This window comes from Perissodus microlepis, chromosome 6 (assembly GCF_051167445.1).
Source record: "Perissodus microlepis isolate ML-2025 ecotype Zambia chromosome 6, ASM5116744v1, whole genome shotgun sequence".
Classification (NCBI taxonomy): domain Eukaryota; kingdom Metazoa; phylum Chordata; class Actinopteri; order Cichliformes; family Cichlidae; genus Perissodus; species Perissodus microlepis.
The window spans coordinates 22504539-22525520 of record NC_140466.1 but is presented as its reverse complement, the minus strand read 5'-3'; the positions used below and the strand labels follow the sequence as shown (position 1 = coordinate 22525520).

Below are 20982 nucleotides of genomic sequence, written 5' to 3'. Positions count from 1 at the left end.
TTAAAAAAAATAATTGCTAAAAGAAATTTAATTTGTAGTTCTAAATAATTCTAACTGCATTTAGGACGATTTTTACTCACTTTATGTGTCTCCCACGATGTTATTTCTCTCTCCAACAGTGTAGGTTAGAATTACATTAGCAGAACCAATTATGCAAATTAGGCGATGACGTCATTTGGCGACTTCTAGCGACTTTTAGGACAGCCAATAGCGATTTTCCTTACTGAGGAGTTGGCAACACTGGGTTGGAAAAGCACGATAGCATCATTTGCATGTTGCTTTTTGTGAATTCGTTACCACAGTTTGGAGACTCCCCTTCAAACAGTACTTTCATGCTTGACTTTGCCATTTTCACCAATGAGCGATTAACTCTTTGTTCCACATGTAGTTTTTCTTGTGCGTTATGCCGCCCCCTTCAGTTCTGGAAGAACTGGTGCAAGTACTATCACATTTTCAGAATTTAGGTATGAAAAGAAACCACAAGTGTGGGCTCAGGTGACCTCCCTGCATATATGGGGACTGATATCTGATAATTAAGAAATCTATTGTCTTAGCTCTATTGTTACACATAATGTTGGACAGTGCACTCTACACACATTTAAATGATGTAATTTCTTGTTTATTCTGATATGAAACAAATTGCCAATGTATTGCACTTGTTCTTCAGTCTGATACTAGTGCAACTGGAGTTTTCTTGAATGAAAAATCACTACAGACCAGCATATGCATGCAGTGTCTAATGACATTAAAAGTCAATGTAAACACACTGGCTTTGGTTTTAGTTTAATAAGTTAAGTGAAGTAAAAGCTGTTCAGCTTGTTACTCCACTTGTCACTGAGCAGCCTCTTTGGTGGAGAAAACAAGCTAATTTAGGCTGCTTAAATATCCATTTTGCAATGCACTGCATGACAAATAACAACAGCATTAATCCCGCCTACTGCATTGACTGCATAAATGTTACTCCTCCTGCAGCACTTATCAGGCAAATTCATTGTTTATCGAAAAAAGGAAAAAAAACAGTGTTTTGTGTCATGATGCCAGACAATTAATAATTACAAATGCTTGGAATCCTTTTGGGTAATACAATTTAAATATAAACTATTATCAGCGCCCGTTGTACACTGTAGGTTTTACATGTGGTCAATAACCGGTATAAGCTTGAGAGCATGCGCCTGTCTGGTGCTAACATACTCATCAGCATGCCTTTAAGAAGCTGCCAATGACACTTGGTATTAAAATGTCAAATTGCTCTCCACTCAGACTAAAGTGATTTTAGTTGTGATTATGCACCATTTCCCCCGTCAACAGGGGAAAAAAAAAATCAAAAAAATGTGCTAATTGGTCATGGGGATTGGTTGGAGACTCCAGTATTTTATGTCTCTGACTTCCAAATGAGTTTCGGAAAGAAGAGGCTGTCACTCTGGCGTAGAGGTTTCGGGGAGAAGAAGGAGGGGCGGCTGCTGGCGCGGGCTCAAATTGAAATGATGCACTGTTCCCCCTCACTGCGGCTAGAGCTCACAGTAATTAAATGCCTCATTGTTGCTTCTTGGGAATTTGTATTGAATATTTCATACAGCGTAATGATTATTTGGGTGTGGGTGGGACGTGGATGTAATCACCTTGGCTGGCTCTTTGATGAAATACTTGATTTGGCGGTTGTGCTTTCTGGCCATTTTAAGTGCCCTTCTGGGATTTTTACTTTACTTAATGTCCATGCTGTTTCTAGCCAATTCTACCCAACTGCTCCTTACATTGCGGGTTATTGCCATCTGTGATTTTTGAACATGAATTTTGTTTTGTTTTATTTTCAAGAGGTTGCCAGTGACATCACCATGAAACCTGTGAAATAAAATGTGTCCTTCACATTTTGTCTCCCACAGAGGACGCCGGTCAACAATGGCGAAGCTTTTCGGTGGTTCTTTTAGAAAGAAAGCCGTGGCCACCCCATCCACCAGTTAGGAGGGCAGGTGGGACTCTTGACTCTCTGCCAGGAGCACTTCATGGGTTCACAGAACCCATCACGCCCAAAACATTTGGAGAGGATGAAAGAAGACAACGTGGACAGACAAAAAGATAAATGATAACATAATGGTGTTGTTTTAACTCTGTAATTTCCTTTTCTGTGTAATTATTGTACCTTTTGACAGTATCATAATGTATATTTTTGGTGTCTATGAATGTGTTTTCAGTGTCGTGGCTGTAGGTTCACAGCCAATCCTGTGTAAAGGACTCAAACAGACAATCATACAGTCACCCTGAATCCGTCAAACAGGAAGAGGCCACAAGGATCGAGGATATACAAACCCAACACACTTCACCGCGGAGCAATAATCTATTCTTATGATTATTCTTCAACCTTTTATATATTTTTTTTTACTTCAATTATTATATCAAACTGAGTCCTATTCAGTTTTTTGTTCTTTTTTAATGTAATCCACAATCCACATGCTCATGTTTAGACCGTTGCTGGCAGTGTGATATGTTTGCGAACGATAGCAGCAGCGCTCCCGTGATGGGTTTGTTGATGTGCTTCCTGGTTTGAGTGGACATAGAGCAGAACGGCCCAAATTGTCCTGTGTGGTGAGCTACACTTCTTTAAGCTCTAATTGGGCGTCATTTGATTGTGGCAGCGCCAGATGTTTGAGTCAGACTGCTGTCTGAAGGGTCATATTCTCAAAGAAAATCCTTTTTTTTTCCCTTACAGAACTACATAGGTCATTGTGTCTTTTTCTTTTTCTCCTTTCAGTTTGGATCACTAAAGGTTGTAACTGTCAAAAAGGTAGAAAGTAATGCCAGTAAAGAGTTGTAGGTCATGTTGAAAACATTCAAATTTTGAATTAATTACAGACCACTACACATATTTGACATGCCAGATGTTGTTCTGGAGAGAAGAGATCGATGAAACTCCTCCTTCAGCGTAAACGGCAGTCCCTCCAGCAAAATAACGTTGAGACATTCCAAAAACACGATTATTCAATAAGTTACTCATTGTCTTAAACCCTATTGTTGCATGTATAAATGTGTTTTGGTTTTAAAGATTACTAAGAATTTGTATATTGTTGTTGTGATGCTTTTATGTGTTAAAATAAAAAAAAAAATGACTTCAGTAAAAGAAATGCTGGTAGAACCGTTTTTGTGCAGAAACCATGGACAGAGAGAAAAATAAATGCCCCAATATACAAACATATATAAAAAAGGGAAAAATCAGTAATCACTTTTGATCACCTGATAAGTATTACCTTTCTTGCCTGTTTTTAAAGCCTCAACAGAAATAACAACCTGGAGGAGATGGGAGACATATAACTGCATTGGTTGCCTCCCCGGTCACGTATTCCCTAGAATACTAAAATGTTGCATGAAGAAGAGTGGTTCCCAGAGGCAGCAGACTTTAAAGGACTAGTGAAATCCCATGTGGTTTGTCATGCTGGAATGCACTGGGGGGGAGCACAGGGGTGGAGGGATGCAGGCAAGTAGAAGAAGGGAGGATGGGGAGGTTGGAGGGGGGGAGGCGAAGCGAGACAGGCTCCTGAGATAACTTGAGCAACTGAATGATTGCCGGGTCTTTTGGTTTCTGGGGTAGGTAGGGCGCGGGAATAGGAATGCTGCGGAGGTGGGTGGGGGGCAGACAGCGGGAGGCAAAGGGAGGACATAGGCGCATTTGGACGATAGCTGAGATGGGGGAAGAGGGGTGTCAGTGCAGAGGAGAACGAGCAGAAAAAGGAGGAAATCATCCGGGACTGACTTCTCCCCTGACTGAGCACGCTTGCCATCACCCAAATTGAGCTGCTGACTGTTTAGGGATGGCCTGGAAGATGGCTTGAAGTGCTCTGCAGCAGCAGTGTTGGCGGCAATGTGGCATCTAAGGCGCCCGTTCCCCCCTCACCCGCCCTCGCTGGTCATCAGAGGTTGATAATGTGCACTGGGAGTGCGCCGGCTCGCTCACTCCCTGGACGGTGAGATTAAATAACATCAGAGACACTTCTCTCTAATCCTTCTTTCCCTCCACCTCCTACTCTGCTCGGGAACTAGGATTTAAAGTCTTCAGGCCCAAGTAGGAGCATGTTAGCAAGATAGCAGGGTGGTGGCGATATGTGACAAGCTATCCCATTCTCAGTCATGGGCCGCTTCGTCAGAGCCGCCGACGTCCAAGAGACAGAAGGTGTCCTTGGGTGTCAGTGCTCTGTCTCATGGCAGTGATGAGACTGGGCTGAGTCTTAACAGGTCACATATAGACTCCAGACAAAAACTCTTTGGTGTCACATTTAAACACAGTGGATAGCCTCAAATGTCATTTTTCAACATGTTAAAGGTACTCAATGTAACACAAGCCAACTTAAACCATAACAAGTACCTTTGCTGCCACTCTCACTGTCACCAAACGCATCAAAATGCAAGTGAAGCAAAAGAAAAATCATCTTTAAAAAATCAGTGAGTGAAAACATACAAAACCCCAAAACTTGCAAATAGGACTGAGAAACCTCTGACATCAAGCATCCACCACTCCTTCAGATTTTATTTCTCCAAAAAACAGGGCCATTAGTGTCTCTATCAAACCTTGCCTGTGATGCCAGCAGCTTATTAAAACATGATAGCATTTTTATAGCACATTAGCCTTCGGTCCCCAGTGTAGCACCACATTCTTAAGGAGTGTTAAGACTGGAAGAAACTAACAGCCATAAACCATGGAAAGTCAGCCGACTGAAGTGAAGTACACGCCTGACGTCTCACGGAGGGGACTTCTTCCTCATCTGTTCTGGTTGAAAACACTTTTAAACTGAAAAGAAAGTTCGATCATGTATAGCAAGCAACAGCTTAATCAGATGCCTGTAGCTAACGAGCAAGTTGTTTCATGTCAGATATATTCAATCTGTTTTAAAACAGTAACAATAAGAGGCACAGCACTCACATCCCCCAATGGACGTGATGTGAAGGTTATCATCCTGTTAATACAGGAAAATTAAATCATTCATTGTGAAACATCACATTCTTCTTTTTCTGTATGTTTTGCATCCACATTGTTGGAGAATTATCAATACAACAGTTAACCAGATCCTCTTTAAATAACACTTTCAGTTCATATTGTGCATCAAGATATACTGTAAAAAAGAAAAAAAGAACGATAAAAATCTGTAAAAGCAATACAGTACAATGAATGTTTTAAAATGAATTTCCTTATTTTCTTAACCATCCAAAACCACCCATTTACTATTTATTCAAACGTGCTTTAAAATGGAGAGAACAAAGGATTAATAAATTACCATTTTCCATTTTTTATAGAATTTTCTTTTTACAGTGTAAAGTTTAATGTTTTACAGGAGGCGACCATTTAGGCAGTGCTTGGACCTTGCAGCGCAATCTGAAACAGCAGAAGATGCAATTTCTTCTTAAAAGAAAACTAGAAGTTCACGCTCTTGAAAAGCATTTCACGGTATACAAGTTTCCAGTTTTGCGTAGTCAGACTTAACACGACTTAGCACCGTGAAAAGTGTAAGATCATTTCAGTAAGAAGAAGACAATAAACGTCTGGTTTACATTAATTGACGGTCCCTTAAAGCTTTGGTTCTGATTTATTTCAACTTGGCCATCAAAGTTTAAGCTTTGGCGTTTGTTTCTATTAGCAGTACACAATGTACAAGATCTGCACTTGTGTGAATTTAAAACTAAGGTCTGTTTAATTCTTTCTGACCACCGGAGTCAATGTGAGCATGTGCACATGCACATGAGGTCTAGAAGGAATGCCGGCTGAGTTACACATGTGAAGCGGGTGATGCAAGGAACACAAAAAGGGGTCTTACATGCAACAGCGGTCTCTTTTTCAACTTGCCTTCATGCACAGGATGCATGCATGTTGCAAGCGAGGCCACTGCTTACTGCTTATGTGCAATCCTCCAGATGCTGAACAGCCTCTGCTTGACCAAGAAGCATTAAACCTTTCCAGGTAAGTAGCAACCTGTAATTTCCAGGTACCTGTTGTGTTCTTACCTTGTTAAAGCAGCAGCTATTTCATGAAACCATTTTTCAAAAGCTGGAAATACAAGCTAGTAAAGCTTTAAAAGTTTACTTTCAGTATTTAGTAGCCTTATTTTTCTTAGATTTTTAATATTCTATAAATTTCCTTCTGTGAAACACTTTGTAACCTTGTTAGGAAAAGTGCCTTATAAATCCAATATATAATTTCCAAAATGACAACTAAACCTAACCTAATGCATTAGTGTCTAAAACTACCTAAGCAGTGCAAGCAAAAAAGACAAAACACAAAAAAGAAGCAAAAAAACTTCCTAAAAACTTCCAAATGGGACAAAAGTCAGAAGTTTGTCTCCTGCCAGACAAACTTCTGACTTCACCACCACCTCCCCAACCTTCTAATGCAGACTTTCTTGTTCCTTAACACTTTCCCCGCCAGAGTATTGTTCTGAACTTCCCGGTGACTCATGAATCATTAATCACTCAAGACCTCCAGGATAATTTTTAGAGTTTTACATTTTTAATGCTATTGCATGATGTGAAAAAGGCGATTGCTGGAATATTTCGTCATTGGCAGGGATAGTGTTAAACTGTTCTCTCGCTTTCTATGTATGCAGCGACATCTGGCAAAACATGCTGTGCGTACATGCAGGATGCTTCTTTCTTCTCCTTTCAGCTGCTCCCTTTAGGGGCCGCCGCAGTAATCATTCGTCTCCATCTCATCCTATCCCTTGAATCCTCCTCTGTCACACCAACCTTTTGCATGTCCTTCTTCACTACATCCGCAAATCTTCTCTGAGGTCTTCCTCTTTTTCCCCTGCCTGGCAGCTCCATCCTCGACATCCTGTTGTTCAGTATATCTAGTGTCCCTCCTCTGCACGTGCTCAATCAGCCTTTCCGCTCTAACTTTTTTTTTTTTAAGTTAAACACTGAGGTTTGATTTAAAACCCATAGTAGGCAAACTAAATGAAACATCAGCCATCAGTCTATAATATTTTGTTGTCTGTTCTTCAGACGCAGATCAACTACGCTTTTATGTCCACCAACTCCTGTCAAAGACATCTGGGTCATTGAAGATGATTTTAAATGTGACTTCCTTTAATAGTGTGTCTTCCATCATTGTTGGGAAGAATCATTGAAATTAGCTTCTATTTGTGTTGAAAATGATATCATAGACTTCTCAATTTCACCCGATTGCTTAATTTTTGTTTCCTAATGCTGATAACAGTGGGAAGGCTGGCCTGCAACAATGGGCATTTTACTTCTTCATATTTATTTTTTCGAAGCATGAATTAAAAACCCAATTGCAAAACATTATCCAAGACAAACGCTGCAGCATATGTGGAACTGAAGTCATTTGATAAACTGGATGGCATGAATGTTTAGACAACTAAATATTAATTAAGTGTGGATGTCATTACAGCATCAACATAAACGTTTTACGGGACTGGAGTGATGAAGGGATGAAGATGTAGGATATTCTCACAAGGGCTGCATGGTTGCTGAACTGTACCCGGAATGCTATGAGTGAAGAGGGAGACTGTAAATCACCTGCCATCTAAATAAATACTGACATGTATGCGGGCCCCTCTGATGCCAGTCTTGCCACTGGGTACCGGGGGTTAGTGGGCCAATCAGATGTGCTTACCCTCTCTGTGTCCTCCACAGAAATGCAGAGTGTCTGTGATAATTCCTTCAGGGATTTTGACTGAAAATGCTCCTGCGCTGCACTACTGGCATACTTACATCTTGCCACCAGGAAGAAAAACTTCCAAAGACCTTCCTGAGGTGAGGAAGTGCTAAGAAAGGGCAGCCCTGATTGGAATACTGGATAATAGAAATGAATATGCTATTTCAAGGAAGTCAAAATGAATGCTCTTGATGTTCTAATTTCAAGGTTAGTGCCATCTTTAAAAGCTTTATGGCAGTCGTCAGTGCCTTCAAACATTTCAGGAGTGTTTGTGTAATAAATCCTATAATTTTATTTCCGTCTCCGACTTAAAAGGAAAACTGTACGGCTGCAGATGCTTGCGATGCACGTAGGTACCTTCGCACAATGCACACAGCACTTTCCCACAGTGAGTCACTCGCACGCACACACAGAGGACAGAGAAAGAGACCAAGAGAGAACGACACAAGAGAGCCCCCACCCTTCCTCCTCCTCCTCCCTACCTTGTCTTTCATTATTTATTTACTGTCTGCAGTTTTTCCATCGCACGCATATTGATGCAGAGAAAGCAGGGTGTGAGTGCGTGTCAGAATCATTTCCTGACGAGGGAGACAAGGTGGAAGTAATCAGCAGTGCGCTGATGCAATATGACAGCCCCTAGAACCGCTGGTACACTGTTAAGAGCAGGAGGGAGGAGAAGAAGAAGAAGAAGAAGGAAGGAAAAAAAATCTTCCCCACTGAAGGAAGCGGCAAGATTTGCACAAGCAACATTTGGGTGGAAAGTAGATTTGCAAAGTTCTGAAAGTTTAGGGGAGAAGGAAATCAGATTATGGGGCTGTTTTGTCTCAGTTCATCTCTGAAAATTTCTGCTGAAGTATTACCCAAAAAAAAAAAAAAAATGCAGCAAAAAGGTGGCATTTTGTTTTAAAAACATATTTCACTATAAGCTAAATAAGCTATCCGTTTAAAATAATTTCACTGCCTCCACTTGACTTCACTGCTCTGGTTGCACCCCCAAGGAATTTGAGCAATTGGGAAAAATATGAAGTGACTAAGTGTTGGGTTCTACAAGCATGACTAATATCCGTGTTTTTTTTAGACACACACACACACAATGAAAAGCGTCATAAATAGTTTTATTTCCCTTTTCCAAGGAAATGTAATCAAACGTATTAATACATAAGTTTATCTTAAAAGCCTGGAAAAAATAGCACACAAACAGGATCTGCAGTGAAGCCAGCAGTGTGCACGGCTGACATGATCTCTCTCCGCTAATCTTGTCTGAGTGTTCCTTCTCCTCCCCGCTCTCTCCCTCTCTGAGGCAGGTACAGATTGATTAGTTATCCTGCAGCCATCACCAGGCGCAGTGAGACGGTCGAGCACGCCGGTCCTCCCCCCGTGTAACACACCTGTGCATATCTCCCTCACACATCTGTACATCTCTGTCTCATACATTTCTATCTCTGTCTCTGTCATCACCTTTCTCTGTTTCTCACATGCGTACCGACACCTTCACCCTGCCTTACTCACCCACAGACGCACACTCGCACACCATCTGCTCCTCCTGACAGACACAACACACCCGCGTGCGGTAATTGATGAATGTGAAAGGCGATGCTTTCAGGGTCTCTGTGCGTCTCTTTTTTTACATGCTGACCTGGAAGAGCAAACGGGTGAATACTGTGCTCAAACACACACACACACACACACTGCTGATTGATTGATTGATTGATTGATTGATTGATTGCTACAATCTGTATCATGATTGGTTGGTGACATTTCTCCACATCATGTCAAACCTGTACTGGATTGAGAATGTTGCTGGTGACTGTGGAGGCCATCTGAGTACAGTGAATTCAATTAAACCAGTTTGAGATGATCTGAGCTTTGTGACATTGTGTGTTATCCTGCTGGACGCAGCCATTAGAACATGACAAGGATGCACTTGGTCAGGAGCAATACTCAGGTAGGCTGTGGAGCTAAACAGATACTAAGGGGCCCGAAAGATGTCAAGAAAATATCCCCCACACTGCAACACCACTACCAGCCTTGATACGGGACAAAATGAAGCCATGCTTTTATATTCTAATTCGGTTTTGATCATACTGTCTGAATGCTGCAGAAGAATTCGAGTCTCATCAGACCATCAACATTTTTCCAATCTTCTACCGTTAATTTTGGTGAGTCTGTGCAAATTGTAGCCTTAGTTTCCCGTTCTTACCTGACAGGGCTGGCACTTAGTGTGCTCTTCTGCTGACAGAGCAAATCTGCTTTAAGGTTTAACATGTTATGCATTCAGAGATGCTCTTCTGTATACCTTGGTTGCAACGAAGGTTATTTGAGTTACTGTTACCATACCATCACTTGGAAGCAGCCTAGCCCCACCAGCAACAATGCCTCATTCAGAGTCACTTAAATCATCTTTCTTTCCCATTCTGACACTCAGTTTGAACTTCAGCAGGTCCTCTTAATCATGTGTATACGCCTAAATGTGTTGAGCTGCTGCTGTGTGATTGGCTGAGTAGATATTTGTGTTAAAAAGCAGTTGCTTCTAATAAAGTGTGTTGGTGAGTTTATATACTAGCAGACATACGACCGTACATATTCTGCTAAAAAAAAATAATAAGAAAGACTTAAATCACACACTGGATCTAAATGAATGAAATATCCAAAGTGTTCTCGGATTTATCATTGTAACAGAATTTAGTGTAGTGTAGTGTAGTATATCAATACTTTTGATGACTGCTTTTGCATGCTAGCAAGACCTTGATGATGAAGATGGGACATCAACTCCTGCCATGTCTGGTTTACTAAAACAGGCAGGTTGAACAGATACAGGCTCCAGTAGCACTTTCAGGTTAGCATCTATGCGAAATAACTTTCTCATAGATGCTAACTTTTAATTCAGTTATAACTGCTTTTGTTAAGTTACCTAATATGCTTTTTTTTTTTTTAATTAAGCTGTTTTACTGAGCCCATTTAAAGCTTTAATACAAAAATGTGTATAGTAGGATTTCAACTTCGGTAATGAAAGAATTTCCCAGATATGAGAAAAGGAATCTCTCAACATCTAATTTCATCATCTTCATCTTCATCTTATTGGGACTTACTTGCTTTTTTAGGGAACCCCTAGTGGCCATATAAGGAGCTGCAGGTTTGGGCAAGAGTTGTTTTAACTGTCTTAAAATAAAGTCGATGTTAGCACAGAGCGCTAGCCTTATCAGCTGCTTCTCAGTTAATCCAGAGGATCTTTAGTTCCTCAGATACTAGTACTAGATACTAGAGTGCACGAAATAGACCTCCACTAGTGCTGAAATTTGAAGCAGGGACCAGCACAAAAGGTGTGCTAACTGCTAAAACTACTTGAAGACTCTTGGCTGAGGATTTTGTTTGTTTGTTTGTTTGTTTGTTTGTTTGTTTTGCCTGTTTCTTTGGGGGTTTTTTTTTGGTAACTTTAGTAAACTTGCTGTGTCAGTTATTTTAGTTTAGCTGATGACAGCATAGCTGCTCTTCAGTGTGGACACATGAGAGTTCGAGGTGTAGCCAGCCATTGCATGTCTATATCATTATACAAAGTTTCACAAAATTAAACATTATTTTGAAAAAGTTTTTCGGTAGTTTATTTTCTGACCTTGACCCTTTTCTGCATAAAAGTATGCAATATTTTCCTGTCTCCACATCAGGCTTTTCTTCTTGACCCTAACCCTGACTAAATAAATTTGTTAAATAGATATTCTATTCATATTGTTAATAGACTCATGTAGCGCAGCTTAGTTGTATGGATGATAAAAGGTTATAAGAATCAAGGAAGAAGCATGTCATCAGGATAAAAGGAAATTACCAGTGCACTTTATCTCTAAAGTGGCTTTCATTCTCTTATCTCCCATGTATCACTCATCTTTCAATCCATCCACCGAGGTTTTCATCCATGCATCGACCCCTCTATTCATCATCTACCCATCCATCTATCAGCTGCAGCACCAGTCCTGCCATACATCCGCCTGCCTAGTTTAACCAAGTGATTCAATGAACCCATTACTTCCTCTCAAAAAAACAAAGATGCCACTTGGCCAAAGAGTCATCGCTGCAACATCACACTGTGCAGACACCATAAGCATGTTGCTGCACGAGCCCAATATTGGGAAGAGGAGATGGACAAATGAGGAGAAAGGACAGGGAGGGTCCAAATGTCAGGTCCCATTGAGGTCAGACGGTAGCGGCTACATTTACCATAGCAAACAGAACAGAGGAGCAGAGTACTTCACCTGTCGGTGGGGATTACTCCATTATCACATTTGCCAGTCCCACAGTGTCCCATTCCAACCACTCACAATTCAAAATTCATACACCATGCAGAATAGTGGGTGCTATTAAATGTTAAACTACGGGAAGGTTACAATTATCAGAAAGGTATTGAGTTATTGAGAACTTAACTCTCTGAGTAATCACATGTGAAACTACTGTAGAAGAAGACGACCTGGAACAGAGAAGCACGATTTTTTTCACAATATATTTAAATATATGAGCGAATCTTTAAGGTTTACTTACAGCTTTCATATGAGTTGTATGCATGTAAAGAAATATTTGCTAAAACAACTCATGCAAATATGTTTACAATATTTAATATAAATGGGAAATAAATGAGTAGCTTCTTTGATGGAGGTTCACATCCAACCCCACAATTTTTCCTGATATTTGTCTATATATGAAAATTTATGTGTACACAGAAAACTGTGTACACATAAATAAAGGACAAAACTAAACTGAAACTGATGGGCCAAAGAAAAAATTAAAATAATAATAATAGAGCATCAATTACTGATGATAAAATATAAAAATTCTTAAATATTAATGCAATATAGTGAGAATTAGAATTAAAATTAGCTTTGCATACATAACAATTTCTGTTACTGTTCTTCTCTTGCTAATAAATAAGTTAAGGAAAACAAGGTCAATTACTAGTAAGGTATGTGGAACAGATTCTTAACAGAACAGCGAAGTTTAAAGCAGTTTTTACATTTTTAATGGATGAAGAAATTTTTAACAATATTTTTCCAATCAAAATGTTGTTGAAATGAAATGCCTGCAATACATATTCAAGCAAAATCAGTTATGTGAATTATTAGTTTTAGTAATTGGGTCACCTAGCTTTTTAACACTCCATTGTCATTCACTGTAAAAAGCATGTACTGGTAACCACATCTGATATTTGTCCTTGCAAAAAGGTAAAAAGTAGTCAAAATGGCTACTCGACTAGTTTGCACGTGATTCCATATTTCTTTTCCTAATGACCCACCGTGTATGGCAAAATTAGTTCTTCTGCATTTCAGCACAATTTCTGGACTGTAGCCCTGCAGGTATTGACTGGAGGTGAACTTCGTTGCACTGTACTTTTACCCTGCAGCAATACAGAATGCCAAGGCACTTATAATACCTCTGTGGTTTAGCTAGGCAGCAAATAGAACACTGAAAATGGCACAAAAGACATATCCAGGGTAAAGAGCCATCCCTGGAGAGAAGAGTGACACCAAGGAGTCCCTCTTCTCCTTCTCAGCAGAGTGATTAATAACCTCTGTGCCCCATAATCTCTCCATCATCTATCTATGTAAATGCTCCCGGACCTGCAGCGCCAACACACTTTGACTGATGGCTGTTCCGCAGCACTGGGCTCTCTGAGCTTGTATGTCAGAGCGCATGTGTGTGTGTGTGTGTGTGTGTGTGTGTGTGTGTCGGGGGGGCTTTTTTTTTTGTGCATATACAGGCAGGCATGTGTCTATGTGTGTGAGGTGCTGTGCAGGTTTTTGTGACGGGAATGAAAAAGATGAGCAGACCAGCTCAGCTATAAGCTTACCTCCTGTTTTATCTGCTACAAACACACAAATAAGAAACGAGAGATCAAATTAGATTTGGGCAAACAGTTTAATAAAGTCTTGTTTTAGCTCATTTTTTGGCCGTGGCAGCTTCAATAAATGTGTTAAATTGGATTCATTTGGCGTCTCAAGGTAACATATTACATTTTTACATAAATTATTAGCGTATATTGTTTTAACAAATAAAGGTGTGTCTCAGACGTAAGTGAGTGCTGCCACTGCCCCACTGAAACCAACCAAGAAGTATTTGAGCACCAAGGAAATGAAAACAGGACAATGTCTCTTCATTTCCCAAATATTTCTCAGTGCTGATGATGGTTCACGTGGGAGTTTCAATAACCTATTTTTCACTGACACGTTGCCAGTTCTGCTTTGGTGTCTTTTGAGACTCACCCCACATGTGGAAACAGTTTGGGAACAAACTGTTATGTAGTGTTACTCGCAGAAGTTGGGGTGAGTTTCAAGAGAAGAAAATAATGCACGGAACTGGTTCTAGATCAGGCAGCAGCACCACGTAACTGAAAAAGGGATAAACGTATGCCTTTTTGGAAAACTTTTGGGAAGAACCACTACCTGTCCTTTTCCCCATCGTGTCCGTGCCACCTGTATAGTCACATGCAGCTTTTAATTGCAGAGAAATGAGAGCACAGAGTAGAAAAGCTTTTAGTCTTTGCTTAAACTTATCTTTGTGAAATAAACACTGATTGCATAATCTCTTGTTTGTAGAATAAAGAAACCAAGAATTTAGATTTGCTAAATACAGTCTTTGTTTTCAATGTGCGATTCTGTCTGACACTGAGTACAAAATCTGGCTCCCTGCAAACAAAGGGGCTTGTTTTCCTGTGGAGATGTACACTGCCACTTTAATCATTAGGCATGATGTAAACTCTGTAAACTGTAAGTCCAAGGCACTCCCAGAATTTCACCTCTTTGCAGCAACTTGGTGTTAGATATTTGCACTGCGGTACTTGAAATCACATCATTTTGTCTCTTTCTGGCCAACTTTGTGATTCCGATGCTGTTTTACAAAAGATAAATAGCATTGCAACCACTCCCTGCAACTCCTCCCACTATTACAGTGCTTACACTTCAACTTTGTCAGTACTTTTTGGACTAAAAACAAGCCACTAACGTATCATCCATGCAAAAATAGCTCCACAAATGTCAGTGCAGATCTTTATTTGATACATTTTTTTAATGACTGCTATTTTACAACCCCTAATGTAACAGTTGTGTAAGCCATTTTATTTGATTACATATAATTCCATTAAATATTTTTTGATTGATAATTTTCAATTCAAATAATGAAAGGGAACAAATTTTAACAGCTGCTAAGCTTTGGGCTGTTGAACTAATGATTTTTTACCATTTAAATTTAACAAACGGCTGCTTTAAGGTAATAAGCCAATCCATACTTTCACAAAGTTATTTTGGGATATTGATTTAAAAATGCAGAACCATCAACGTGATTGGCTACAGAGACGTCATGCTCCATTAGAAACAGCATATGACTGAAAATTGGGAGACGAGATTTAAGACTTTTGCATGTGTATTTTTTTAAACGGCTGTCCTGACAATGGGGGATGGTGAGCTCTGATGCAGACCAGGAGGATGCTCTGTGTTTTTTAACCGTCATATCCCTCAGGCTGTTCTGGGCACAAAGACCAATAACAAGAGAGTTATGAAAAGGTCAAAGAGTTACACTGTGTTAATGGGCAACTCACTCTGGGGACAGATGAGGAAAATCAGAGGGGAAATCTGACTTGGCTGCGGTGATTTTTGGGGGCGGTAATGTGTTTATATTTTCTTAAATATATCACTAAATCTCCATATCTTTGCCTCATGTCTCAACTACTGACCTATAAACAACACATCACATTTTGTTTCCTGTTTATTCATAGATAAAATATCTGCACCATCAAAAGATGTTGTGGACCGCTTTCCTTTGCTTCCATTATTATTTCAGCCCACTTGCAGATGTTTGTTGGATGATGCACACATGTGGATTTCTGAGGTTGTTATTGCAACTAACAAGAACCTAACATCTTGACCTAATTCTGGCTTTAAAACTCAATCTCAATAAAAACTCAATAAAGCCATCTCGACTTTGTAATTGATAATTACAGTTGACTTATTGCTGGATAATTACAATGCAACTCCAATGAAAATAGGCATCTATTGATTATATGGCATCATCTGTTACTTTCATAGCATCACACCATCTGCAGTGTATTGGTAAATCTGAGGTGTTATATAAAAAATTATCTTGAGGTCTAGAATATTATTTAAAAATTCAAACTCTTCAATTTTTCTATCACCCATCATCTCTGGGTTTGATGTGGATGCTTTTGGGGAAACTGTAGTTTTAAGAGCTACTTCCTGCAATTAAATTGTAATTTGCTACCACGTGCCCTACTGCACATCTGCCTTTGAGTGTACTGGCTCTACCTCTGCTACCCTCATGACAGCTTTATTATTCACAAATGGCAAACATTCGCAACAGTTGCCAATCTTCCCCGAAATGGACAACCCAGGAAATTTATCTCAAGACCACACCTTGCAATCATTAGAGAGACTAGAAAAAAAACCCCAAAGTGGTACATCTTAGGCTCTACAGGCCACAGTTAGGACGTCAAATGTTAAAGTTAGTGATGGATTTAGCCTTAACACGTATGGCTTGTTTGGAAGGGCTACCAAGAAAAAATCAAAACACAAGACTTCTGGAACAATAACCTTTGAGCAGGTGAGACCAAAGTGGAGATGTTTGGCCATAATGCACAGCACCCTGTTTGACAAAAACAAACACCTCATCACAAATGTCAAGCATGGTGGTGGAGGAGTGACGCACGAGAAAAAGAGGAAGAAAGGCTTGGGGAAAGAGAGACAGGGAGAGAGACTTTGACTTCAGTCAAGCTGAAGTCAAAGTCCAGACTTCAGCTTGACTGAAATGCTGTGGTAGGACCTTAGTGTGTACAATATGTCACGTGTTGTTTTATTCTAAGATTGTATTTACCTAATTTTAAAACCTGGTAAGATGTAGATCATTTTTTATCAACTCCTGATTTATAAAACCTTAAAATTGATTGCTTTCTTTTTACCATGACTGTGAAAAGACAGATGTGGTCAGTGACATCACTCGCTGGTTAGTGCACAAATTATTCCAAACCATCGCAATTTGGGGGCCAATTTGGACATTTTGTGTGACACTACACACTCATGTCATTCAGAAGGTAGGGCTTCCCTGAAGCTTTATAATCCTTTTGACTCTACAAAAGGTTGCCGATAGACGGTGTGGATGCTAAACAAACAAACAGATGCTCTGTGCAGCCATGTTTCTGTGGGACATACTTGATGAAATATCAAGTAACCACTGACGGTCTGTAGGCTATTTTTTACATTTCAAACTGAAAAGCGTTCCCATATTTTGGAACGAATAGTTGACAAAGTGTGAGGTGAAACCAAACAGCCTATGGAAAAGAGGGAAAAGGGACTGGAGTACATTTTGAAAAACAGTAAGTCTCCTTATTTGTATCATCAGGATTTAGTGAGACTGTAAATTGGAGAATAAGACAGCAATATGAAAATTTATTAGTCAACACTGACGCTATTGATGCTTAGATAATGGTACATCCACTTTAGACATTTAGTTATAAAAGCAAATTTTTAAAACTTCTTTTAAAAAAGTGGCAGATACGACCTGGTCCCAGGACAGGGAGCTCCAGGATGAAAGGTTTTACTCATTCAGCCTAATTTACCTTTTAAAATTGTTTGTTTTTGTTTTTTTTACAGTGAAGATCCAGAGGGGTCTTTAAAGCTCCCCTCTGATTTTGCCTTTTACTTTTGCCTAAAAAATAATTATGTTTTGAGGCAGAATCTACAGCTGATGGCGAGGGCTAAACATTTGTTGTCGTCTGTATTAGAAAGACAAGATTAATCCCTGCTGACAGCCCCAATTAAATCATTCACACAACATTTAATTTTTTAAAAATCACATAGAGTTTACAGCTGAATATCAGGGGAACTTTTAGCAGATCACGACTTCCTGTCACTTATCACTCCGAGAACTAAAGTCTGAGTTTCTCTAATGACTTTACAGGAAGAAAAATCCTGGATGCAAACCCCCAAAGGTTATCGTTTTCACATCTTTCATGGGCACAGAGAGATCTGATGATGATTGCCTTGATTTAAATGTAAAAGAAAATGACTCACTCTGGTTTTGCTTATGTGTTTACAAGTAAGTTTCAATTACCGAGTCTCACACGAGAGGAAAGGGGGAGATAAGTATCTACAAACCAGCAACTTTCCCAAAAACCTTCACTGCTTTAACTGAATATCTCAGTACCCAGAGGAGAGTTGGCATCCTGCAGCCCACACTCCAAAGCACCTTTTTCAGTGAGCCACCCTCACACAGCTCTTCAGAGGGGAGACATGTTGTTAATAATTAAGGCTGTGGCTGGAGGCACAGGGAGGCTAAACTTCCTCTAACAAGTGGCTCTCTGACAGCGCAGACATATGGCTCTCGCTTCCCCATATTCTCCTCAGCCCCTCCAGACTTGTGCATTTTACACACGTCCAAGGCGGGGGTGAGAAACCTCCATCCTGACTGCCAAAGAACAATAAATCAAATTCCTAATGGTCGGCAACAATCAGATAATTATGAGTGTGGCCGCGTGGCATGAAAGGGAATTTTCTCCTTCAAATCCAGTTAACCATTTTTGCTTGATTTCCTGCCAGCGTTCACAACATTCGCTACAATAGGCCATTCTGTCTTTTATTTGAAAGCGGCCTCCGAGATGCTGAAAATATAACATTTGTGCCTGCCAAATTTTTCACACAGTCTAGGGGAAAAAACCACCAAGAAAGTGGCTGTTTAAGCAAATTTGTTCCACTGACCATGTTAGCTCCTTTGTACAAAAGATCAGATTTGAGATCTATGACTTAGAGGTTTAGCTGACACTCAGGTGCTTCGATTTCCTTTTTGGGGCTTGCTTTAGTAAATCCCCTTGCAGGATCTGTTAAGCCGCAGCACTGTGCAGAAGTCTCGAGCCACCTATTTTTTTTATATTTTGCTGGGTAATTGGGGAAAGTGGGTAATAGGCGCAGAGAATTATTGAAAGCTGTGCAAACATACATGGGAATACAGTAAATAAAGCAACGACAATTGTATGATCACTTTTATTTTTCGATACAGCCTGAAAGCTCTTAGTTAAGCTTGCTTGTCATTTCTTTAAGTAGTCTTCAGGACTAGTTCTCCAGACGTCTTGAAGAACATTCAAAGCTCTTCTTTGGATGTTGGGTGCCTTTCCTTCTGTTCTCTGCCAAGACAATCTCACACTGCTTCAGTAAAATGATGTCCAGGTTCTAGGGAGGCCAATCCATGACTGATGGTGTTTCATTGTGTGTTTTTCTATCTTTACTGCACTGTTGGCGCAGATGGTATTGGATGTTGGATGAAAACCCAAATGGACAATGCACGTTTTCAGCTTTCACTCCATAACATGCACTCACACGGATTTCAACCCAATTATTGTATAATTTGCCAAACCTCAGCCTTTTCTCTCTGTTTCTTTAAGCATGGCTTCTTGACAGCCACCCTTCCACTGAGACCATTTCTGATGAGGCTTCAGTGAACAGTAGATGGAGTAGCTCAAGGTCCAGATGCATCTATCAGGTCCTGTGTCAGGTCTTTGTAGGTCTTTTGCTTATTTCCTGCTCCTTAAGGACACGACTTTAAGGTACTGATCGTCTGCTGGAGATCGTTTTTAGGCCTGCTACTTCTTTTGTTCCACACTTGTGCAGTTTTCTCAAATTTTTTAAGGACACATTGCACACCATCCCAAGATACACCAGGTTTTTGGCTAATAGTTCTTTGGGAATCACCATGTTGGTGCAGAAATACTGTTTTATGTCCATTTGTGGTATTGTTGCCATTTTTGTAAGAAATTCAGCAAGAGAAATTAATTTCTTGATATGTTGTCTGTTATGTGTCGACACAACATTGTTTCATTCATTGAGTTCAGTGACTGTTTTTATGCTCGAATGACTCAAAGTTTACAATTAGTCTGGTTTTAGGACAGGATTGAAAATGAGAGGAAAAGCAGCCGATGTCCAAAGAAAACCTTTGAAAGACCTCCGGAAAATTTGGAAAAGTATTGCTCAAGACCACTTTAAAAAAAATTACAAGAAAGTGTTGAAACCCACAGTGAATGAGCTGAGAAGCATTCATGTTTCTAGTTCTTTTGACTCGTCTGGAGTTGGACATCTGCACTGAATCAACTCCAACTATGACTTTGCTCTTTAGAGACACGCCCCTCCCTCTGATTTGCATCTTTTAGAAGCAGCAGGGTAATGACGCCTCAAAGCCTTAAAAGACTGTCTAACCAAAGAAGACCAAGGACTGCTTCTACAGTCATCTGACCCCTGAACGTTTATGGAGCAGGTGAATGCTAAGAAGGCTAAGCACGCCTGCTCCTTTGAACAGTGTTAAATCGTACCTGAATAACACGAGTTGTCAGGTTTTGCACAAATTTGTGAGGTGCAGCTCAAGCGCTGCTCTCATTGAGACATGCCAGTGTTATGTTTTTAGAGGTTTCACGTTTTGAAGATTTTAAACATACAATAATAATTTGAGAATTTATTGAAAGACATGCAAAACAGAAGGATATTCATAGGCAGTGCTGGATGTTTGAACCTCACTGAATGGCAAACCCGTAGGCTGTACTACAGTCTGAGTACTGGATGAGTATTGATGTTGTTTATTGACATTTGCATTTACAATGGAAGTAAAAATGACTTTGTCAAATGGTGCACACAAGCCGTACTACTTTTGAGGGCAATGTGAGCATTTGGCCAGTGAGAAGAATCATCGTTCAAGTATTTCCTGCTTCCTCCTCTCTCCTTTTGCTGGATGGGGGAAGAAGGGGGGTACAAATCTTGTTTTGATACTGACGCTGTCAGGGGGCTAGCCGGAGAGGATAGTAAACACTGCCTTTGCAGAACATTTAAAATCAATCCTTCAGCCACAGGCCTCGATACTCCCTTCGCTTCTCTCTCCCCGTCTCTCTTTCCCCGAGCCTTTCTTCCTCTTTTTCTCTCTCCCCTCTCTGTAATGTGTCTGCTGCTCTCTGAGAATAGAGGCGGCACTTAAAAGCAGGGCGTCGAGGCTGAGTTTGGTGACAACAGCGGTGGCTTTTATTATCATGCTGAGATGTGCCCAGCAACGCCCACCATCACCACCAACCTCCAGCAAGCACTCATACCGACTTTCAACATAAACACATGTACACAGCCCCATATGTACACACTCATATCACCTTGATGAGCCAATAATCGTGTCATTAGCCTGTTCGCTTTCAAGGCAGTGGCTCATTTGCAGCCATCCAAGCCGTTACCTTTGCTCATGATGGCCACGAGATTAGTTGAAAATCATTTTGATTCCAGCAGTATTGCTTGATTAAGTCACCATTTGCCAGCCAATAG

The 20982-nt window shown here is 40.2% G+C and overlaps 1 protein-coding gene across 2 annotated transcripts in view; it reads left to right on the top strand.

Moving 5' to 3' along the window:
- The window catches only part of cxxc4 (CXXC finger 4), a 30423-nt gene extending 27307 nt beyond the window's left edge, over positions 1-3116 (top strand). For both annotated transcript variants that reach the window (XM_084931509.1, XM_084931510.1), the window contains exon 3: positions 1881-3116. In XM_084931509.1, the coding sequence (XP_084787635.1) occupies positions 1881-1925 (45 nt within the window). In that variant the 3' untranslated portion in view covers positions 1926-3116. The remainder of the gene's footprint in view (positions 1-1880) is intronic.
- Positions 3117-20982: the final 17866 nt, after the last annotated feature.